Source organism: Alexandromys fortis, unplaced genomic scaffold, assembly GCF_014885135.2.
Source record: "Alexandromys fortis isolate MF-2015 unplaced genomic scaffold, M_Fortis_MF-2015_v1.1 scaffold_146, whole genome shotgun sequence".
NCBI classification, from domain to species: domain Eukaryota; kingdom Metazoa; phylum Chordata; class Mammalia; order Rodentia; family Cricetidae; genus Alexandromys; species Alexandromys fortis.
The window spans coordinates 1,674,288-1,698,929 of NW_026068042.1; the positions used below are offsets into that span (position 1 = coordinate 1,674,288).

Here is a 24,642-nt window from a genome sequence, read left to right on the forward strand (position 1 = left end):
CCCCCTCCCTCATCAGCCCAAAGAGCAATCAGGGTTCTCTGCCCTGTGGGAAGTCCAAGGACCACCCACCTCCATCCAGGTCTAGTAAGGTGAGCATCCAAACTGCCTAGGCTCCCACAAAGCCAATACGTGCAGTAGGATACACTGGCTTCTTCTACCTGGGTCTGGGATCACACTCAGGTCCTCACGCATTCAGGGAGCAAGCACTCCTAGCCAGCTCTGCAACCTGTTCATCCTTTTCCATTGTAGATGATGAGGCAAGAAAGCAGGCTTAGGATGCCCAGGTTGGGGTGGGAGATACATTAAATGTGTTTTTCTAGCAGCGTTAAGATTTCTCAAGCTATAAGAAGCAAGTTGCAGTAATATGAGTTTGTCTCATTTTTTTCTGTTCCCATTTTGCGATGAAGAAGGGGTTCTATGGTTGCTTGGCTGTTTTCTGTTTTCTTTTCTTTTCCTTTTTACTCGCAGCTACCTCTTTTGAGATCTTCACAGTTTTTGCATGCCTGGCCCTGGTTTTTCAGTAAATTCCTCTTTAGCTGATGACAACACCACTTACAAATGATTCGCCAGGTGTGAGGCTGCGGGCCACACGTTCACGGCTGTTGAATCATTTCAGCTTCGCAGAGCAGTCTCGTGTGACATTTACAACATCCCCATTTTATGGGTGAAGAATCCGAGAGGTGAGACCTGTCAGGGTCACCTAGCTGGGAAGTGGAAATTGTGGCCCAAAGGCAGACAGATAGTTTGGGTTCAGGGCACCTGTCCTTTCCCACAAGGCTCCATCTCTGTGTTTCATTTTGACTTCTACTCATCTTTGTATTGAAAGGCCAGAAAAGAGCAGCTTGAAGGAGGCTGACAACAGCAGGATGTGGTGGCGCACACCTTTAGTCCCAGCGTAGGCAGAGGCAGGCACATCTCTGAATTCGAGGCCAGCCTGGTCTATATAGCATTTGGCCAGAGCTCTGTGGAGACTAAGAGACTAATAACAATCACAGTATGGGGAAGATTGAGAAACGTGCGGTCAATTCCATACTGAGTGAGCTGTGTGTGGGGGGTGGGGGGGCGTCCTGTGAGACGGAGGGAGAAGCATCTAGCACACAGACGGCACATGCAGTTTCTTTTCTATCAGTGCTGTTCCGTGTGGTTTCTGACTGACTTCGCTAAAAGCCTGTCTCCGAAGAGGTGTGCAGCACGGCCATGCAGATGGCTGGAGCGTGTTGCTTGCGATCCATTTCGTAATACATTATTTATAGTAGCTATGATGTCACGGCTAATCGAGACTTTCTCCAGGCAGGAATTCCCTAGAAATCCATACTCAAAAGGCATCTGCAGCACTCAACAGACCTGAGTGCTTGCGGCTTTGCTCTATGCTAGCGCTCTGTAGGGAGAGCTATGCAAGGACCGTAAGTGGACAATTTCCCCCATTCAAATAATATTTTAATAAGCTCTCAACATCCAACTTCCTCAATAGCCGAGGCAACTTACATCTTCACAGATCTGCTCTAAGTACCACCAGCTCACGGCACATTGAAGGAGGCATTCACATCCAGGAAAAGGCAGAGATGTTAGCCCTAAATTCCAAAGCAGTTAGACAGCGCACCCCCTTCCTTCCAAGCACTCTCTTCCAAGCCCAGTGCGGTGGCTCTTCATCTATAACCCAGTACCTTGAAGGCTGAGAGGCAGGAGTAGGACCAGGCCACCTGAGCTACACAGCAAAGTCTCCAGACCAGTGTGAGCTCCAAAAGACCCCGGCTCATAAAATTAAAACAAAAAAAGAAGAGGAAGGTGGGTGGGTACAAGAAAGAAAGAAAAAGGAAGGAAAACAGATACGCTCTTTAGCATGAGGTTTCGAGCGAAGGCTGCACCCACAAAACTTATTCAAAAGCTCGTATCTCCCACACCACACGGAGCATAATACGTTTTTTTAAAAGTTATATCCCAATATAGAAGCAGAGACTCTGTTTGTTTTAACTGGTGATCTGCTTAAGGCTCCACAGAAACTGGCTCATGGAAATCCTGTATCTAAATATTACTTTATTTATCATTCCAGTATCCTCTATCCTATGAGAACCACCTTACATGCAAAGGCAGTTAGCAAAAAAAAAAAAAAGAAAGAAAGAAAAAGAAAAAAAAAAAAAAAAAAAAAAAAAAAAAAAAAAAAAAAAAGAAAGAAAGAAAGAAAGAAAGAAAGAAGAAAGGAAGGAAGGAAGGAAGGAAGGAAGGAAGGAAGGAAGGAAGGAAGGAAGAAAGAAAGAAAGAAAGAAAATGAAATTTAAAAGTTTTTAAACAAGCTTACTAAGAACCGGCACATTAGACAAGAACAGGAAAACAGGCCGCAGAGGGTGCACAGCTCTGAACATGCACTGTGACATTTTGATCAGAGAGCTCAAGACTCAAAGGAAGGCAAGGGTGTACAAAGTCACCGGCACAACACTCTCTATGTGACAACCTCCTCCCTAAGCCCCGCTGCATCCCTCAAGTCAATAACTGGTTCTGAAGGGGCTGGGGGTAATCCTTACTGTCCATGCTCCGGTCCACCTAAACGTTCCACACAGATCCAACCACCGCTGCCTTCTCAAAGCCTCTCTGTAGGAGAAAGGCAGGCGCTCAGGGCACCCTGACGCCGTCAGGTCCAAAAAGAAAACAATACTCAACATCCTCTTTTGGGTGGACTAAACAACAGATGGTCAGGGCTTTCAGCATTGGCTAGAGGGAAGGAAATAAGATGCCACAGTCTCACACTCTCGCTTGCACCCTCCCAAGAATCCCCGCTTTCTAGGTGGCAAGAGGTCCAGGAAAACAATAACAGCACCCAGCTGGGAAGTGGGGCCAGCCTGGGCTACAAAGTGAGTTCCAGGACAGCCAGGACTGTTACATATGGAAACCCTATCTCAAAACAACAACCACAATAACAATAATGGTCCCGAGGCCCTGGAAAAAAGCGACAATGGTCCCAAGGGCCTGTCACTGACTTTCCTTGTCTCCAAGAACAGGGCTTTGATATTTATGCATAAATGTACCTTTCCTCCCCCACACTGTCTTTCTGGTCTCTTCCTCACTCCCGGATAAGGGACGTCTGGGCTAGGAGTGTGGTTCAGTGGTAGAGCACTTACCCAGCATGCACAGGGCCCCTCATTAATCCCAAACCCTATAAAATTGTCAGAATCAGTCATGCTGTCTTTGCGTGTGCGGGGGCAGGCAGTTTTAAGGCAAGGTCTTCCTGTGTAGCTCTGGCTGGTCTCAGACACCTAACAACCCCAGCCTGGACGTCATCCGTGAATTAGCCCACATATTTATTTTCTTTCTTGCTTGATTGGTTGGGTTTGTTGTTGTTTTTCGGTGTGTTTGTGCATGTGTGCGTGCATGCGTGTGTGTGTGTGTGTGTGTTGAGGGGGGGCTCCATGTAACTCTGATCGGCCTTGACTTGCTATGCAGCCAAGGATGATCTTGCATTTCTGATGCTTCTGGTGCTAGAATCCACCATGTTGTGCTGCAGATTGAATCCAGAGCACTCTCTTCACTAAGCTACGCCCCCAGCCCACATCTTTCTCTTTGTGTGTCTCTTCCTGTGTGTGCTGGTGCATGTGCACAAGTCCAGCTGAAGACTGTGGTGTCCCTCAGGCACTGCCCACCTTGCCTTTTGATACAGAGTCTCTCGTTGGCCAGGAACGACTAACCAGGCCGGGCTCGCTGGCCAGTGAGCTCCTGGGACCCACATGACTCCACTTCCCCAGTGCTGGGATTACAAGCGTGCGCCACCCTCAGGGTTCTGGCGACTGAGGTCTGTCTGGTCCTCGTGTTGAATAAACAGCACTTTACCAATTGTGCGCTCTCTCCTGGCTCCAGTCCACACATTTCTCACGAACAAAGGTGATGTGTTCCTCAGGGGGTCAAGCACACATCTGGCACTCCTAAATACGGTTTATAATGATCGATCCTTTCAGAGGAATGAGCTGAGCTGAGCACTGACCCAGGGGTCGGAGGCCCTGAGAGGAAGAAGGGCTACTGAAAACGGGTGACAATCACTGAGACTATACGGTAACCAAGAGAAACAAGGCACACAGAGGTGAAGGAACTAACTTACTACAAAGAAGAAAGCAACAGGATGGAGGGGGTCAGGTTCTATTTCAGAATGGCTGGCTGGAGAAGCCAGGGAGGAAACTGCAGTAAAAGATGCAACAAGGCCGGGCGGTGGTGGTGCACGCCTTTAATCCCAGCACTTGGGAGGCAGAGGCAGGTGGATCTCTGTGAGTTCGAGACCAGCCTGGTCTACAAGAGCTAGTTTCAGGACAGGCTCCAAAACCACAGAGAAACCCTGTCTCAAAAAACAAAAAACAAAAACAAAAACAAACAAAAAAAAGATGTAACAAGTAAAAACCTGACTTTTAGTCACAGATTTACTGTGAATGGAGAAAATAAGCCAGGAATTCCCAGATGGCAGGGAAGGAGACAGGGAAGAAGCCATCAACTCCAGACTGGGTCACTAAATAGTTAATAAGCTGAGTGAGTAGATGTGTACGCTAGTAGCCCTCAACTAGGGTCGGAGACAGGTTATCTTGTCTGCTCCACTGGAAATGAACGCCTGGAGACCTAACTTTCCTTCTTCCAAGGATCAATCAGGCTTAGAGGAAGGACACCCTCAGGAGGTAGGAACACCCAATGTCTCTATGAGTAGAGTGAGGGGTGGGAGGATGGGTTGATAAGAACAGCCCAGGTGGAGGCAACAAGGCAACCGGGCACGAGACTTGGCCCTCAAGAGATGGGAATCAGATTCAAAGAGAAATTTGTCCCTGGAAGTCTGCAGGGGCTGTTTCACATGGTGGACGCCTCCTGACAGCCCTTATCAAGGGGCTGCTGCTACTGCCTGTCTGAGGCCCCTCTTGTCTGACTGCCACCCCCAGGCTGCCACAGCGGACAGCTATCTGGGGGAAGCAGAAGCGACTAGAATATATTTAGTACAGTATAAACAAGTTCTTAGAATGCAGCATGAGGGGGCCAAGGGGGATCACTCAGCTCAAGGAGGGAAGTGTCTGGTTCTCCATGAAAGCTTTGGAGACAGCCGTCCCAGACCCTGCCTGGGCACTGCATCTAAGTCTCCTCTTCTGAGGAAAGAAGACAAACAAAATATGGACAAGCAGCTGCTCCTGAAGCCACTGCACCTCCTGCCCACCCATCTTGTCTGCCCGCTGCTCTTGTTGGGACCCAAGCAGGCTGAGCTGATGCCATCTAGACAAAAAGAGCATCTTATCCTAGCCTTTCCATTCTTGCAGGCTAGCCTTGCTCTCCCCCAGCCCCAAGGCCCAGCCCATGAGTTCCTACAAAAGTTTGCCCAACAACCGAGACACTCCACTGTCGAGTTGTTAAAAACAAATACGTTAAATTTCTGTGCGGATTGTCACCTTCAAATAAAAACTTAAGCCCAACAATAACTCTGAAATGTTCCCAGGGTATAATGAGATAATGTAAAAAGAACTCTGACAGGCCATGAAGCTAGCTGGCTGTAGGGCGTGGCTTTTACTTTGGTTATGAGGTAGGATCTTGCCAGTTATTAGCAATGCAGGTTGTGGGTAGGGAACAGGACCCTCTGAGAAGTCCTTGCACTTCAGCATAAGATCCACTGAGGTACTTGGCTGAAAATGCAGCTGATTTTTCCTGCTCCTCTTTGATCCCCAAGATTGAACTGGGGTCTGACTTTTATCAAGGCCCCACTTCCCCCAGCTGGTAGGCAAAACATACTTTGAGAGACCTCAGAAATGAGACAAAGGGCCTCCAAGTATGACCCTTGGAAAAGGGCGGAGCTTGCAGCCCTCAGCTTATGGATACCGTCTTTGATAAGACTTAGTTCTTGGGTCACACATAAAATGCTCTGGAGGAGACAGGCTTGCCGTCAAGCTCCAAGTCCAGACTCTCGCAGGGTGCATCCAACTTCGGTGGGGTCCGAGTTGGATATTTTGGGAAAAACTCTTTAAAAGCAAAGGTCAGGTGGGATGTCACTCTGGGGCAGACCACTTGCCTCCGTGTGCAACACCAACCCCTGCAGTTTAACTTCTGGCCTTTCCCCCAGCGGTGTAGGCAAGCAACACCAGCGGTCAGGTCTGTGGCCCTGGAACAGGTACATACTACACTGCTTCTTTGGGAATGCAGGGTGGCCACATGCAAAAGCATCCCAAATCCATGTGTCCGTCATGAATCAGGGTTCTGTTTGTATTATATTCAGGCCAAACTGAATTCAAAGTGGGCTATTCGCCACTGCTCTGTATAGCAGGGCAGAGAAAGAAAGGGAAGCTAGGAACTCCCTACACCTTTATCATATCCAGCATTGCTTCTGGAGTTCCTCGTGTTTACTGCTGGCCCTACTGTTAGTAATTTGAACACTTATTTATCGGAATTAGAGTCTGTAGTTAAGGGCCAGCAAAATGGCTCAGTGGGTAAATAAATATGTCTGTATCTAAGCCTAATGACCTGAGTTTGATTACTGGGACCTGTACTGTAGAAGGGAGAGAACTGATTTCCACAGGTTGTCCTCCGATTTCCACTGCAAGCTGTGGCATGCACACAGACAGACAGACGATAAATGTAACTTAAAATTTTTAAAGATTAAGTGTGTAGTTAAGTCCACAGCTCTCTGAAATCTACTGTACAGAGGTTCATCAAGTCTGGGTGCCTGGCATGTTTTGTCCCACCCCGGTTAACTTCAGCCCACCTATGACTTAGCAACCAGTTCCCAGATATCCTGAATATTTAGCAATTGGCTCTTGTGAGCCACACTGAGGCAGCACCCGCACAGGTCTGTTTCAACACAGAGAGGTCCGAGGACATTCATTATTCAGCATCTCTGAATGAGGGAGTCAGGGTTGGAATCAGAAGTTCAACCCCAGTGCCTAGAACCTGAACACCATCCCGTGGCCTGTGTCAGCCATCCACACTCAAGGGAATCCGACCACGCGGGGGCAACACTAATGGAACACTTTAATTCATGTTAGGCAGCAGTGCAAACTCTACAAATAATTCCATGAAATCTGACTTTAGTAGGGTCGTCTTAAATATTTAATGAAATGATTTGCATGAGTTGACGAGTGGAGGGCAGGTTCCAATTAAGCACTTAGAGCTCCACTTTGCACAACCCGATGCCTCACAAAGAAGTTACACAGCTGGCAAGCCACCGCTGTGGGATTCAGTCTGTCTGACTGCAGTCGCTTAACCACAGTTGACGCTTAGGGGTAAAGAGGAAACCGGCTGACACGTAATGAATCTCAGGGCGACAGGGAAGCAAGTCGGTGAACTCGGAACCAAAGTCAAGCAAGCAAACAAACGTAAGTTTGAAAGATCCACCAACTAAGTGTGGCCCAGGTTACCCAACACCCTGGCTTCAGGACCCCACCCCTCCGGCGCGGCTATTCTAAGAGTGAAGACAGGAGGAACGCACAGAAGACGTCAACACAGCTCCTGGCCACAACATAAGCTATCAGAGTGTTAGGTGTTACGAACAAAAAGGATGACAAGATTCGAATCACCGTTTCTGCGCTGTGGGTTCTTTGTCTTGCCAACTTGCCCCAAACTGTGGGTCGGGTTAGTCCAAGGCGAAAAGACAAAGTGACTCTTCGGCCGTGTCACACAAGTACCTCCCCCGCCCTGGGGTGCAACCACCTTGGGACTCCACTTTTGGCGCCGCGGGGCCGGGCCGCTCCGGGGGATGCAGAGGTCTGGTGGAGCATCCTTCCCACCTCGACCCGCGGTGGAGGCTGCACACAGGAGGGGAGCCTGGCTCCCACGCTGCCTCGGAGTGTGAGGCTGTTCTGTGTCTCCCGTGCCTCCCAGATCTTCTTCAGAAGAAAAAAAAGAAAGAAAGCTGCTGTAGCTCCAGCTTCAAGCCTAACTTCCTCCCGGGGCGGCTCCCCGGCTCTGCGCTCCCGCCGTGGCTGGGACAGAGCGAGCGGGGAGGAGCGCGGCTGCTGTCCGGGCGGCACGGCAAGCCGCGCCAGGGGACCCCAAGACCCGGCCCTTCCCGCGCCCCAGCGCTCACAGCTGCTTACCAGACGGCGGCCGCTTCCTGCTAAGTCGGCTCACGGCGCGGGTGAACATCGCCGCGGGCTCCCGGAGGACGGAGCAGCCGGGCCGCTCGGCTGCTGAGCCCGAAGAGGGTAAAGAGGAGGAGGAGCCCGCGCGACGCCGCCCCTCCAGGCCCCGCCCGCCGCCTCCTCCCCGCCGCTCTCCCCTCTCCCTGCCCACCCGCGCCCGTGGGCACTGAGTCCAGCCCCCAGCTCCCCGCGCAGGGCAGGGCGCGGTGGCCTCGGGTGACCCTCAGCTCCCGCGCACATCCCGGTCCCTCCCCTCGCGGCCTGGGAGAAGCACAGCATTTCTTGTCCCTGCCAGGCCCGACCGAGTCACCTCCCAGATCGCCACCCCCCATCCCGCCCCCGGGTCTACCCAACTCCGAGTCCGTGGGTGCGCGGCCTGCTCACGCCGCGGATGCCAGGGAGGTGTCACCAGAACCGTGAGCCAAGCTGTGGGCGCCCACTCCGGCCCACGCCACGCCTTGTGCCCCGGCTTCGAGTGTCTGGAACAGACAGACCTCGGAGAACGCTGCCCGAGCCTCTGCGATTCAAGCGCGTATCGGAGCGCGCCGGCACATTTTTAACTTGGACGACACTTGGGAGCAGTCTCAGGAGAACCTTTACGCTCAACTACGGGAATCCTGTTGTTCCCAGCGCCAGGCTTATCGCTCCTCTCCTGGTGCCTGTCACCTGCTCAGCGCCGCGCTCCACGCTCATCTAGTTTCTCGTTTCTTCTACAGAACAGCCCAAGAGGTGGGGTGTCATTAGCCCCATTTTCTTGAGCATTTGGTTCGCAAGGAATTGTTTTTCTGGCGAGTTTTATTTTTTTCCTTGTGGATCTGGCTTTGTCTCGAAATTGGTCTTTATTTTTAGCTGTGCTAATTGCTATTTTTCTAAACCATTCCCCAGTCCGTCCGTCCTCCCCCCCCCCCCACCGCGCGTTCTTTCGCAGGATTTTCACTAGTTGGCACTTTCCTTTATATCTTCTATTCTGAGCTTCCCATTTTGCTCTATTTTCCTCTCTTTTTGTCCACCCTGCAGTCCGAACGCCATCTCAGCTCTGGTCCTCTGTGGTCAGTCTCCCTACCCTTTTCCTCTCCATCATTTCCAGACACAGCCCTTTGTGCCACCCAAAGAGGATGTTCGCTCCCCTGAAGGCTGCCGAGGTCTTCAGCTGTGTCTTGCAGGTGAGCACCATCAGAGAGTCTGGCTTCCAAGCGGGGCTTTCTGGGTGTTTCCGGCTGCTGTTGGCACACTCCCGGGACAGGCTTCCTGGCCATTGAAATCGCTCTTCAGTAATACGCAAGCACTCTGTAAGAGCCGAACCTAAACCGACAGGCGTGGCGGTGCATTCCTTTAATCCCAGCAGTTCCAGGACTCCGAAGGCAAAGCAGGCGGATTTCTTTGAATTAGAGGACAGCTGGTCTACATAGCAAGTTCCCTGACAGCCAGGGCTACTTGGAGTCAACAAAGAGATGATTAGATAGATAGATAGATAGATAGATAGATAGATAGATAGATAGATAGATAGATAGATAGATAGACAGACAGACAGACAGACACAGAGAGAGATGGGTAGACAGTTTAACTATCCCAATAAGACCACTGCCTTCTTAGAAGAGTAGCAGAATTTTCCCGACGGACTTCCATTGAAAGTTTCCCCAAAGGCTATTCACAAATACGCCTAAACTAAACAGGAAACAAGGAAACTAACACAATGGAGTAGAACTTAGACACAGCCAGCCAAATCCAACACTAGAAGCCAGGTCCACCCCACCATGCCCTCAACAGTCCTGGTGTGGCTTAGGACACGCTCTAAGGCCCCCCGCTGAGCTAAGAGCTTCCAGCTTCCCAGACAATGGGGGGGGGGGGGGGTAATGGGAAAGGCGAACTGCTCAGATCCCCTTCCTCTGTCCAGAGAGCTTGTCAAAAGACAAGCAAATGAGTTTGTAAACAGTTTCTTTTTCTTTTGTTGTTGTTTGCTTGTTTTTGTTTTGAGACTAATGAAATTGCTGCCGGGTCTGGAGAGAAGGCTCGGGGTTAAAGATCAGGGTTTAATCCCCAGCACCCACGTGACAGTTCATAGTCATCAGAAACTCTAGATGCAGGAGATCTGATGTCCTCCTCCGCCTTCTTCGAGCACCAGGCACACATATGGTACATATACACACATACAGACAAAACACTCATATATGTAGATCCAAGAGCTAGTGTTCGCATGTCACAGAGACCGAGAGTAAAAGTAGCATGCCTATGGTGGCCCACACCTTCAATGCCAGCACTTGAGGCAGAGGCAGAGGCTGCTGGATCTCTGTGAGTTTGAGGTCAGATGGATCTACACAGAGATTCAAAGACAAACAGAATAAAACAAGAAAAAAAAAAGTAAGCCACCTCAGTCTGTCAGAGCTGATTCCCAGTGAGCACACAGGTGGTTTATGGGCACAGCCGGACTCCTAACTGAAGATGCTCCCCTTCCAAGAGGGATCACTCCTCCAAGTCTTGCCCCCTCTCCTGCTCCTCTCACTCAGGCTTTCTAAAGAAACCACGGCAGTTGATTGACCAAGAGGGCAAATAGGTCAGGCACCATTCCTCCCCCTGATGGCTTTACCTTTAGATAAAGGACCACCTATCACACAGACCAGAAGCAGTGGTTCTGGAGTTCTTCGGGTAGATTGGGATTTCAGAGAGCTGAGCTTTATAGGTCTGCGTGGCTTATCCTACCCAGGAATTTTAAAACTTTGGTAAGAATGGGTGAGATGGTTCAGCAGGCGCTCACACGGTGGAAAGAACCGACTCCTGCAAGTTGTCCTCTGACCTCCACGTTCACACCACGGCAGGTACACTCATTTTGTTGTTGTTGTTTTGTTTTATTGAGACAGGGTCTCCCTATGTAGCCCTGACTGCCCTGCAACTCACTGTTGTAGATCGGGCTGGCCTTGAAACTCAGAGACCACCTGCCTCTGCCCGCCTAGTGCTGCGATTAAAGGCGTGTGCCACTTCACCCAGCCCAATATGTACACTCTTAAACACTTACAGACTAAAATAAGGGAATGTGGGGGCTGGGGAGATGGTTCAGTGATTAAGGGACTTGTTGCTCTTGCAGAGGACCTGCATTCAATTCCCAGGACCCACATGGTGACTCTCAACCAGCTCCAGAGGAGCCAAATGGCATGTGTGGGGGATATACTTGTGTGTGCAAGGAAAACATTCATACACATAAAGGAAAGTAAAAATAGCTAAATAAATAAATAAATATAATAAGACTTTGGTAGACCTGGTTGCTGATGTTGCTCAGTTGCTAGGCAAACCCACCAAGCCGTGGGTTTCGCTCCAGCACTAAAGAGAACAGGGTATGATGGTATACACTTGTAACACTAGCACTCAGGGGGAGGCAGAAGATCTGAAACTTAAGATTATCCTTGGCTACATAGTGAGTTTAAAGCTGGCCTACCCTACATGACTAGGTCTAAAAAAAAAAAACTGGTAAGCTGTGAATGTTAGTCTCCATCTTATGACATACATATATATCATATACATATAATCTCATGTGATACATGTACATAATTATGTGTATATTTCATATAGGCATATATCATATGATGTATGCTACATATGTGTGTATATAGATCAGATCCACTTAATTCCTTTGAAGTAGGGTTAAGTACACAAATAGATTCATGCTAGGTTTCATACCAAATGACCTGGTACCTGCCTTCACCATGCAAACTGACCAGCACTCTTTCCTCAGCATGTCACAGGGATACGGGACAGGATAGCACCTACGTTCTGAAGGTGTGGTTGCAGCAGTAATAAACAAAAAAAGCACCTGGCATGGTGCCTAGCACACGTAGGCGCACAAAGAAATCACTGGAATCCAAGTTACCCGTGCTCCCGCCGCACGCCGCTTCCATAAATAGTAAACTTCAGCCTACACACAGTCGGAAGGGTCTGGGGAGTGTTTGCTCTGCTGATGTGTGGTGCTGGGGATGAAACCTGGAGCCTGGCACGTGCTAGACAAACCCTCTACCACTGAGCTAGACCTTGGCCCGGAATTTTTTTTTTAATTAGAGGAAGTTGGCATGGTACTAACAGTGAGGTGCGCACAAGGTATAATTACTAAAAGTAATTCTTACAAGACATAAAGCTGTGTGGGGGCAAGTCCTTCCAGCTACTCAGTTAGCTGGTCAGGGAGGCAGGGATGGCTAAATGCTATCTGGCATTGTGTGGAGAGTCTGAAGTGTTTACATCCATTGAGCCAGTGGGTGATTTGACAACCAGTCACTTCCGCCAAAAAGTAGAATAATCAGTGCAATTGTTTACACGTATCATGGCATGGCTCTTTTCGGTGTTATTTACGGTAGCTAAAACTGCCCACTCAGGAAACGACCAAGCTATCACACGCTCCTATGATAGACTGTTTAGCCCATGTGCTAGCAGGCAATGGGACGCAGTTGGTAGAGCACTTGCCTGGCATGCAGGAAGCCTGGATTCCACGCCAGCAACACAAAAGCTGGGTGTGGTAGCTGCTGACTTTAATTCTAGCATTCAGGAGGTGGAGGCGGCACATCAGAAATTCAAGGTCATTGTTGATCACACACGGTGAGTCTGAGGACAGCCTAGATTAGTGGGAGCTGGCTGGAAAAACCACCACCAACCACAAAAAAGACCAAATGAAGTGCATGCGGCGGTGTATGAGCAGACTTTTAACAAAACTCACAGGAAAATAGAATCCCCCCAGATCCACAGAGTGGAAGGCGAGAACTCAGCCCTGCAAGGTGTCCTTTGATCTCCATATACATACACCATGTATACGACCATGCACATACACGATAGATAGATAGATAGATAGATAGATAGATAGATAGATAGATAGACAGACAGATAGATGATTGATAGATAGATAGATAGATAGATGATAGATGATTGATAGATAGATAGATGATAGATAATAGATAGATAAAACAAATTAATTAATTAATTAATTAAAGTTTGATGACCCTGGCTGGGGAGAGCTCAGTTGGTAGAGTAAGCCCTCAGCTTTTTGAATGGATGAGGTCCATGTTTATGAGCACAAAGCTAACAGTTAACCACACTAAATATTACTAAAATTTATCTTTGGAAAATAGGCTTTTGGGTGACTTATATTTTCATCATTATATGTATTCATGTTTTTTCAAGATGGCTGCAGTTCATACACCATTTTTTGTTGGTTTGGTTTGGTTTGGATTTTTTGAGACAGAGTCTCATTGTGTAGCCCTGGCTGTCCTGGAACTCACTCTGTAGACCAGGCTAACCTCGAACTCACAGGAATCTGCCTGCCTCTGCCTCCCTAGTGCTGATACACACTTTCAGACCAGAGAGTCAGAAATCAGAACCTGGTTCAAAACTCCATTTGAGTTTAATGATACAAATATGTAAGACTTTGTTTTTATAAAAGTTTGCTTCATTTTTAGTGAATGTTCAAAGAAATATATTGTATAGGTATTAAGTAATTTGGTGGTTTTCTTATGACATTTCTGTACACATATATCATTACAGTTTGCTCAGGCCCCCCATCCTCTTCAGGGTTGTCACTTTTATGGCGCTGTTTCTTTTTCCTTTCTTAAAACTCAGTTTCCCGTGGAAGGATCAGGCAGACAGCGTCTGCTCTTCCCAGCTTTGATCTCCCTTGAACATCACCCCATGCGTTCCTGGCATGCCACAGCTCAGAGATCCTTGGAGGCCAGCATCTAGGGCTGTCAATCAGGAAGCTGAAAGCCGGACAGCTGCAGAACCTAGTTTCGTTAGTGACCATGTTGGAAGCACCCTTCCCTGAGCTACCGCGAGCACCCTCCTCCAGCTGCATCCACAGAGAGAAAACTGAAGATTCTGGACAGCGTTTCAGGGACATCGGCAGACTAGCAGGGCGTGGTGGCTCGTGTCTATAATCCCAGCAGTAGAGAGGCCATTTAAGAGGGTGGCCAAGAGGTTTGAGGCCAACCTGGATTACAGTGTGAGTTCTAGGTTAGGCTAGGCTACAGTGAGATTCTGTCTCATGAAAAAATAAGATATAAGACCTATTAATTCTATCAGCTTGTAACTAGGCTTGTATTTTTCCAATTTCAAAAGCAAAACAGTCCCAAGAAGGAAAGAAGGAGATACTGCTGTTCCCGACACATTGGGCAAACTTGAAGGACATTGTACTGACAGAGGCTAGACACAGAAAGATAAACGCTGTGAGTTCGCCACACAGGGGGACCTAAGGCAGCCGCATTTGTAGAGCCACCAGGGAGAACGGTGGCCGCCTGGGGTTGGGGCTGTGGGGAAGACAGAAACTGGGGCTCGCAGGGCACAAATGTCAGCTGTATGAGTGTGCCTCCTATTGGAGGGTGTATGCGAATGCAGGTGTGTGAGAAGAGGACAGAGGGGGTGTCCAATCCCCCAAAGCTAGTTACAGGCCTTAGTGAGCCACCCAGTGTGGGTTCTGGAAACTGAACTTGGATCCTCTTCGAGAGTAGTATACTCTCTTAACCACTGTGCCAACTCTGTAGCCCCCAGTTAAATATTTTTTATTAAATAAGTAAATAATAAACTTCTCTTTCTAATGTGTTAGTGGTGTGTGTCTGTAATCCTAGCAATGGGGAGGCCGAGGCAAGAGGATTATGAGTTCAAGGCCAGCCTGCGCTACAGAGGGAAACATGTCTTCAAAGCAATTTTTAAAATTCCTCACTTCTCCCTTTATTCTATTGCCCAACTTCATCACAGCATTTTCAAGAAAAAACCTGAGGTGAACTAACCCTCTCTCAGCATGCCTGGTCCCTCTCCTAGTCTCCTAACGCTCCCTAGTCCATTACCTATCTCTACCATCCAGAAGATCGACAGTCGGCCCTCCCCCCGTCCGTGGACATTTGAGTCTGTTGAGGGGCACTGCTTTCGAGGACTGGCCCCTTCCTCCGACCCCTGTTGCTCCTTGCCTTTACCTGCTTGCATACACTTGTGGGTAGACTGTTTGCCTAGGATGCCTGGATTTAATCCCTAGTGGTGCGTACCCATAGTGACCTATCTGTCCTCTGCTGCTGGGCCTGACCCTCGGAGCTGCCTTCTGCGTATTATTCTCTTTGCTATTCCATCAAGCTTCGTGGCTCTGAATAGCATTTTCTTTTTAAAAAACAAAAATCAGCTTTATTTTGTGGGTTTATAGCAAAATTAAACAGCTTTCCTATGCTCCCAGACCTGCATGTGGGTAGCCTCCCACACCGCAGAGGCTTCTGTGCTCCTGTGGGGAAGCCCACACTGACACGCCATGGTTACCCAGAGTTCATAGCAAGTGTGCTCTGCGGATCTGGAATGCTCACACTGGTCTCTTCTGCCCCACCTGTGTGCTCACACGCGCCTCTTCCGCCCCACCTGCCTCTTCAGCTTCTCCTTGGGCAGCCCTAGTAAGACATTTCAGATGCAATGTTTCTGGAACAAATTTCTTCCTTCCCACACCTGCTCTCTTCCAGCTAAAGTAACAGTACCTCATCAGCCACTCAGACAAGTATCTGCCAGCCATTGTTCCAATCTTGTTTCTATTCTGCCCAATAATCCTGTGAAATCTGGAATTTGACGTTTCTTGCTTTCCTTTTCCGTCCAAGCTACCGTTTCCGCCCAGATAAAGCACTTCTTCCCAGCCTGCTTCCTCTTAGCTGTGGCTGATGTAGACCTAGCCTGAAGGGACTGCTCCGTCTAGGGAAGTCTTCCATGACAACCCTGTCTGACACTGTTTCGTGTCACCCTGAGAGGAAGTCACAGGTCACATAGAGACCTGTGGGGCTCCCTGTGACCAGTTCACTTCCTCGGGACTCCCCGGATGTCTCTGCCTGTGCCCAGTTCCTGCTGCCATGTATCCAGAGCACTCTCAATACCAATGTGGCTCAGGGTCATTTCCGCAGGCCCTCTCTCTCCTTCTCATGCAGGTCCCCACAAATCATGTTTAAGATGCCAGAGCCAGGACTACAGATGAGGGTAAGTAGGTAGACTGTTTGCCTAGGATGCCTGGATTTAAGCCTTAGTGGGGCATAACTAGACTTTTCGGTGCATGCCTGTAATCCTGAAGAATGTGCAGGAAGGAGGATCAGAAGTTCAAGGTCATCCTTGGCTACCTTGAATTTGAGGCCAGCCTGAGCTACAGGAGACCCTGTCTCTAAACAGCAAGCAAGCAAGCAAGCCCTTTCATGCCTCCTTTTTCTCTATTCTCGCTACCTGTCTTACAGTAGGTCCATCCTAACACAGTATAATTTACAGGTTCTGTTCCTTGCTGGCCCCGCCCTTGAGCTCCCTCGAACATGGGCTCAGTGACTCCGCCTTCTTCATGTTGTCCCAGCACTTGCGAAGGTGTCTGATATGGGAAACAGTCCACATAACGCTGGCGGATCAAAAGAAAGGACACAGCTCTCCTTCCTCCCAAAGGCCACTGAAATGGCAGAGAGGAGCTAGAAGACGAATACCCGAGAACAGAGAGTGGGCAGAGGAGCAGCAGTTGCCATAACAGGAGGAAGGACCTGAATGCCAGAGGTGCTCCGGGAAACAACCTAGTGCCCCTCAGAGCACAGAGAGCTCCTGCCCAGAGAGCAGAGACCACAGGAAGCAGGAAGACAGAGCAGGCAAAGATTAGCATCTCGGACAGACAGGAGAGAGAGCTGTGTCAGCAGGCCTCGGGCCTCTCCCAGCCACCTAAGGAACAGACATATTAGGGGACAAGGGCTCTGGGCTTGGGGCCCACGGGCAGGCAGAGTCTGGAGGGGCAGGAGTTCCAGACTAGCCTGGGCTATATCACAACAACCTGGCTCGAAACACTGGGGGATGGATGCAGCTCATTTAGCAGTGTTTGCTCTGGGTCCAGTCCCCAGCACGTGAGCCACATGCAGGGGGTGTGGTTGTCATCCAAGCACTCAGGCAGCAGAAGCAGGAGGATCAGAAATTCAAGGCCATCCTCAGCTACGGTGAATTTGAGGGCAGCCTGGGGTACATGAGATAACCTTAAAAGAAAACCCAGTTAAACATATGTCTGTTGTTTAATCCAAACACTCCACGGAAAAGTGGAAACATATGGCCAGCAAGATGGCTCAGCACGTAAAGGCGCTTGCTGCCAAGCCTGAATGACCTGAGTTCAGTCCCTGGGACCCACATGGTAGAAGGAGAGAACCAGCTCCTGAAAGTTGTCCTCAGACCCCCACACACTGTGCCATGTGCGCACGGACACACATACACACACTCAACTCATGCTCACAAAATAAAAATATAACAAAAAATTTCATCGGAGGTGTACGTAGGAGCCTAGTGCAAAATGTCCACAGCTACTTGAAACAGCACTCATTAGAAACACCAGATGCCCATCAGTGGCCGGAAGGAACAACCCTGGTGTATGGATATAACAGAATACTGCTTGTCAACTAAAAAGGAATGCCCCCTCCTTCTGCAAAAGCGTTCTCCAGAATTTTCCATCTTGTCAAGCTGATGCTCTATTAACTGTTCACTCCCCACTCTTTCCACCTCTAACACTATAATTTGTTTTTTTTTAATTTGACAGCCTTAATTAATAATGTAAACAATCTAGCTTACTTCACTTAGCAAAACGTTTTCATGGCTCCTTGCACAGCAGAAACCTTCAGCTTCATGCCCTCCCTCCTGCCATTCTTTGCTTCCATCTCTTCTTTCCCACTTTTATAAGACAGGGTCTTAACATGTAGCCCAGGCTGACTGCCAAATTAAGGTCCTCCTTGCTACCGGGCGGTGGTAGTGCACACCTTTAATTCTAGCACTCAGGAGGCAAAGGCAGGCAGGTCTCTGTGAGTTCGAAGCCAGCCTGGTCTACAGTCAGTTCCAGGATAGGCAGGGTTGCACAGAGAAACCCTGTCTCCAAACAAAAACAACAACCAAACAACAATCAATGCAAAGAAACAAAACAATCCTCCTTGCCTTAGCCTCCCGAGTTCTGGGATCACGGGGGCACACTCAGCCAATTTAGTTTCAGTTCAAGGCCGAGCGGTACTCCATTGTGTTTGTAGAGCACATTTTGTTTTTCCACTCGTCTGTGTGTGAACATTGCAGCTTCTCCCACCTCTGGCGATTGTGAATAAAGCTGCTACAAACTAGACACAAACCACCGAGAACCTGCTCTCAATCCTTCTGGATATACACCCAGGGGGCGGGGCACGTGACAATTCTGTTTCACAGTTTTGAGAAGCCTCCACGCTGCCATCCATGGCCACTCTATTATTTTATATCCCGCTAAACATTTACAACAATTCCAAGTTTTCCACATTCTTGCCAATACTTTCATTAAAAAATGGTTGTTTCAAGACAGGGTTTCACTCTGCAGCCCAGGCTAGCCTGGACTCACTCTGCAGCCCAGGCTAGCCTGGACTCACTCTGTAGCCGATGCTGATCTCATGGGCAATCCTCCTGCCTGAGCTTCCTAGGTCCTGTGATTATAGGTATGAGCCACCAGACTTGGCATCTCATTAAAATTATATCCTTTTAATACCCACAGTAAAGTTGTCAGTGTTACTGAAAGGTAGATAATGAATGGAAGCTGGGCAGTGGTGGTGCACCCTTTAATCCCAGCACTGGGGAGGCAGAGACAGGAGGATCTCTGAGTTCGCGGCCAGCATGGTTTACAGAGTGGGTTCCAGGACAGTCAGGGCCACTCAGAGAAACTCTGTCTTGAAACACCCCCCCCAAGGAAAAAAATATGTAAAAGTTTCATGTACGAAACAGTGAAGTTGGGGGGCCATGGAGATGACTCAGTGGGCAAAGGTGATGGCTACCAAACCTGACAGCCTGAGTTCAATCCCTAGGGCCCACAAGTCAGAGGGAGACAACGGACTCCCTACAGCTGTCCGCTGATCTCCATATAGACATTGTGGTGCTTGTTCCACACATGCACAAGATAGAGGATTGATTTGTGATGTTGTTGTTTTTCAAGAAAGAGTTCCTCTGTGAAACAGTTCTGGCAGTCCTGGAACTCGGTCTGTAGATCAGGCTGGCCTTGGATTGATTTTTATGTGAAAATATTTTTTTTACAAAATTAAATATAGTAAGGACAGTGAGATGGCTTAGCAGGCAGAGGCACTTGTGCACAGGCCTGGTGACCAGAGTTTAATTCTTTAATGTCTTAGTATGTGCACCTGTGAGCTCTCTCTCTCTCTCCCCCTCCTCTCCCTTTTTCTCCCCCCCCCCCCACAATTTTAAAATGTGGTTAATTAGGTCACTGTTCCCAGAATACAAAAAAATTGTTTTTTGTATTCTCAAAATCGTTTAAGTTTAGATTTTCACGTCTTGTACACATCCTTTCTTTATTCTTGTTACTAAAACTCTGACAGAAACTATTCCTGTGGAATTTATAGTCTGGAGAGCACCATTAAGCAAAGAGTTAGACAGATCCACAGAGCCACCATTGCAAGGGCTATAAACAATAAAAGACATGGCAGAGGAAAGGCCGAGCTTCCTATTTCTATAGAAAATATTACAGCCTCATTGTCATAACCAAAAATACAGGGTGGGGGTGTACATTGAGCTGTAAATTAAAACATTACATTAGGTCAACGAGATGGCCCGGCACTAAAGACACTTTCTCCCAAGCCTGAAACCTGCGTTCCATCTCTGCGATCAACATGGCAGAGAGAGTCAAACCCACAGTTGTCCTCTGATATTTCTGTACATGCACCATGGTTTGTATGTGCCCACACGTGACAAAATAAACACGTCTAAGATGAAAAAAATAAAAACAGTAATTTATGAACAAAGGATGAAGGAGTAATTGAAAATGTAACTGGAGAAAAATTTAATATGTATGTGTGTAAATGTGTGGCGAACAGAAGATATCAGGGGTCACCCTCCAGACGCCACGCACTCTGGACGGTGGGGGCCCACACCTTTAATCCTCGCACTCGGGAGGCAGAGGCAGGTGGATCTTTATGAATTTGAGGTCAGCCTGGTCTATAGAGCTAGTTCCAGGGCAGGCTCCAAAGCTACAGAGAAACCCTGTCTCAAAAACACACACACACACACACACACACACACAAAAGAAAAGAAAAAGAAAGAAAAACTATCGGGCAACAGTAACCCCAACTAAACACATATTCTAATCCAGAATTTCTGTCCTAAGTGTACACTCTTACACACTATTATAAGATGCTGGTAAAAATTCCTGCCAGGTGGTGGTGGTGCATGCTTTTAATTGCAGTGCTCCAGAGGCAGGCAGATCTCTGAGTTTGAGGCCAGCCTGGTCTACACAGCTAGTTCCAGGACAGCCAAGGATACACAAAGAAACCCTGTCTCAGGGGTCAGGGTGGGGGATGGGGTGGGAATCCTGATAGACTCTAAAAGCCAAGGTTCAACCTAGAGTAGAATGGATAAATTGTAGTACATTCACCCAGCTCTGAAAAGCTCAGCAAAATGCAGAGAAAGGGGACCCACAGGATTAAGTAGAAATATACCATATAGTTCCACTCCACTTTAGTAAGTTAAAACAAAAACAAAACAATAAGACCAGCTCATCTGTGGTCATGTAGATCAGGCTAGTGGCTGTCTAGGGAAGAATAATGCTGCATTTCTTTAAAACAAAGTGTGTATTTTACAAGTATGTGTATTCACGTGTGTGCAGGTGCCCTGTGAGGCATCCCCCTAGAGCTGGAGTTACAGGTGGTTGTGGGCCAGCTGATGTGGGTGCTGGTCTCCTGGTAGAAAAGCAAGCTTTTTTTTTTTTTTGCCTTTTATTTTTAATTGATTTTATTGAGCTACTCATTTTTCTCTGCACCCCTCCCTTCCTCTCCTGTCCCCTTCAGCCCTCTCCCAATTTACTTAAGAGATCTTGTCTTTTTCTGCTTCCTGAGAAGCAAGCATTCTTAACTGCTGACCTCAAGCCCTGAGGTCATATTTCTTGATCCAACCACCATTGATAGGAGCATATTCACTTTTTGAAGATTCTGGGCTGTATACACACGATATGGACTTCCCTATGTGACATTTTAAACTGAGTGTTCATCCAAGAGTAGGATGAACCACCTGTGTGTATGCACTTGTGTGTATGTGTACAAAGAAATCCTTACAGGCGGTACTGTAGGTTGGGGGTGTGAACTCAGTGGTTGAACCTTGGGTAGCATGCATGAGAACCTGCCCCAACTTAACCCTCAAATACTGCAGATATTAGTATCCATCAGGTTCATAGAACAAGGGATATAGCTCAATGGTAGACAGAGGGGCCCTGGGTTTCATCCCCAGTACCACCCCCCCCTACAAAGATCTATTTTTGTTGCTTTTTAAAAATTTTATGTATTATTAATTTTATGTATATGATGCCCTATCCTCACGTACATGCATGTACACATAGATGCCAGAAGAGGGCATCAGATTCCATTATAGATGGCTGTGAGCCACCATGTGGTTGCTGGGAATTGAACTCTACCTCTGAAAGAGCTGCCAATTCTCTTAACCACTGAGCCATCTCTCCAGCCCCCTTTTGGAGTTTCTTATTTTGCATTCTGTCACTAGTCTAATAAGCATAATAAACGCTCCCTCAGACCTAAGGTCAAAAGAGCATTTGCTTGAGAGTTAACTTCAGCAAGTCAGCAGATAATCTGTGAGCAAATGCATGTCACCTCCAGATATGTCAGAGAGAAAGCCTTTGTTTGACACTAGATTCAGGGTACACATTCAAGACCCAACCAAACTAAGAACAGAGCACAGCAAGCCCTCTATAAACATGGAGCCTTCACAACAGCAGGGCAAGTCAACTTTAACCAACACACTGGTTTGATGGTGGCATCCCAGGGGGGATGTCAAGAAGACTGTGAAATGCCTTCTTTCCTAGGATTGGCTGATCTTTCAAAGCTTATCACCCCTCTCCCATGTCTCACAATTAAGACTTTCTCATATGATGGTGCACATCTGTAAGCCCAGCACCAAAGAGGCTGAGACAGGTGAGTTCCCAGACAGGATGGGCTATACAGTGAGACCATGCCTTAAAAAAGCGAAAACAAGCTCCAGAAAAAAAACAAAGTACACACTTTGAAACAAAAATCATCTCCTCTGCTAACCAATTTATCCCAGATCTTGAGGAACTTTCTAGATGTCTGTGCTGTACTTAAGTGCCATTTCAAGAGTCCCAACTGTCACTTCCATGGGTTGGCTCAGATGTCTCCTTTCTGCTGTACCGGCAGCCCCTCTTTCTAAAAGGCAACCCTCCCTAAACTATCTGGCACTAACATGCAGTCTCACCCAGGGACTCTTTAAAGGAAGTGAATAGAAACTGAAGCTCTTGGTGTGCACACACACACGTTTACACGTACATGTTCCCCAGGAGCTGCTCGCCTTGTTTTTTGAGACATGGTCTCTCTCTGGGACTTCAGGTTCATTAGACTAGGCTAGGCTGACTGGTCAATGAGCCCCAAGGGTCTGCCTGTTTCCCCACCTCCAGCACTGGGATTACAAGTAGGTGTCACCATCCCAAACCTTTCTCATGCATTGTCTTGAACACAGACAGGTCTTCATTGCTTACAAAGCAAGTTTATGGACCAAGTCATCTCCCCAGTCCTATTTTTTTTAACTGTATGTGGGTGTTTTGCATGCATGTATATATGTGCACCATGTGTGTGCCTGGTACCTGCAGGGACCAGAAGATGGCTTTAGATCCCTCTAACTGGAGTTACAGATGGCCATGAGCTGTGATGTGGGTGCTGGGAATCAATCTTGGTCGTCAGGAAGAGCAGCCAGCATTTGTAACCACTGGGTCACTTCTACAGTTGGTCTAGCTTTAGTTTTTAATCAGTTTATTGAATATGAAAATCTGGAACATACGCTTATCAACTATCAGATTGCACACAGCTACTTAGTGCCATTTTGCCTAAATAAGTTTGAATTTCTGTTTATAGGTATACTCAAATTTAATAATGTCTTTTAAATGGGGGGAGGGGTGGAGATTTGCAGTATTGTTATCTATTGGCTATATATATACTAAAACCTGATCTGTCTTTAAAATATTCCAATTCTACAGTGCCAGTTAATGACCAGAAATTTTGGAACTTTTCTCAGTGGAAAGAATGAAAAAAGTTAAAGTGAGATCCACAGGTAAGCAGACCCTTTCTGCACAGGATCACCTGGCTGTCCTCTAACAGCTATCCAGTGCACTAGCTGGAAGCATTTTGTGAAAATTTCCAATTTCCAAACAACTTCAAGACATATGAAACCAAGCAGAGTGGTATAAACCTGAAGTCCCAGGTATTCCAGAGACTGTATGTAGCAGGAAGATCCCTGGAGCCCGATAGTTGAAGGACAGTCTGGGCACCCGATTTACTGACTGTGTTTGTCTATGTAACGGGTGGGTGCATGTGTGGAGGCTAGAAGATGACTTGCACAGGTCAGTTCTCTACCACATGAATGCTGGGGATGGAACTCAAGTCATCAGCTCAATGGCAAGTGTCCACCGATGGGGTCGCCTCACCAGACGGCCGCCGTCTCCTGACACCTTTCACTGTAACCTACACACTCCATTTCAACTAGACTGGCTGAGCAGTGAAGTCTCAGGATCTGCCCACTTCTGCCCCCACTATGGGTGCCAGGCTCCCAAGTCTTCCTGTTTGCAGAGCAAACCAAGTGAGCCATCTCCTCAGCTCCCTCTTCAGTGGGGTGTTCCCTTTACTCTCATCCCTAAATTTTCTTTCACATTTAGGTTCTTAGTCAAATTTGCCTAAACAGAATACCTTAATTATAATGCAGAGCGTAGCTCAAGTCCTTCCAATAAACCCAACTTCAGCAGAAAAAAGGAAGCAAATTTTATTTTAACAAGGCATTTAAACACTGTGGTATGGTGGCACACACCTGTAACCTCAGTCCTAGGGAGGCTAAAGCAGGAAGATCATGAGATCTGGGCTACAAACTGAGATTTTTAACTTTTCTTCCCCAAAGGAGCCAGTCTCCAAGGAACAGAGCTCCACAGTAGAGCATTCCTCTAGTATGCTCAAGGTCAAAGTCATCCCTGACTCTCTGCCCAATCTTCACTTAGGAAGGGGATTACTAGAGTACCTGTTTTACTAAGCATAGCATATATCCATTGGGTGACACGGATTTTTCTTGGGGGAGGGTGTTAAAGCAGGGTTTCTTGAAGGTTTTTTGAAGGATTTTTCTTGGGGGAGGGTGTTAAAGCAAGGTTTCTGCTTCATAGCTTGGGCTGGTCTGGAACTTGACACCCTGCCCAGCCTCCAGAATACTGAGATTACAGGTGTGTGCCAACTACTTCCAGAGAGTGAAGGCTTTTTTAAAACTGGAAAAGGTTAAAAGGTTCCGCATCTTTGAGATCTACACCATAAATACAAGTGAGGGTTTAATTTGTAGATGCCTGTAGTTTACGTATCTAGAACCCTCGTATTTACTTCTAACATTTGTGTTTCTGAGTGATGCTTACGGAATCCAAAACAATGAAGTTCTTACTATATAACACTTAACAGAAATACTTTTTAGAAGGATGAGAATTTCTTTTTAAAAGTTGTATTACATTCGTCAAGTGTAATAGTGTACGCCTTTAATCCCAGCACTCGGGAGGCAGAGGCAGGAGGATTTCTGAGCTAAA

At 47.7% G+C, this 24,642-nt stretch overlaps 1 protein-coding gene across 2 annotated transcripts in view; it reads right to left on the reverse strand.

The window, feature by feature from the left end:
* Positions 1–8,155, reverse strand: part of Rgs10 (regulator of G protein signaling 10) — a 37,578-nt gene extending 29,423 nt beyond the window's left edge. Inside the window, exon 1 of one of the 2 annotated variants that reach the window (XM_050166072.1) lies at positions 8,034–8,155. In XM_050166072.1, the coding sequence (XP_050022029.1) occupies positions 8,034–8,082 (49 nt within the window). In that variant the 5' untranslated portion in view covers positions 8,083–8,155. Of the gene's footprint in view, positions 1–2,519; positions 2,629–8,033 lie in introns of those variants that run through there. The other variant, XM_050166073.1, reaches the window with a different exon arrangement.
* Positions 8,156–24,642: the final 16,487 nt, after the last annotated feature.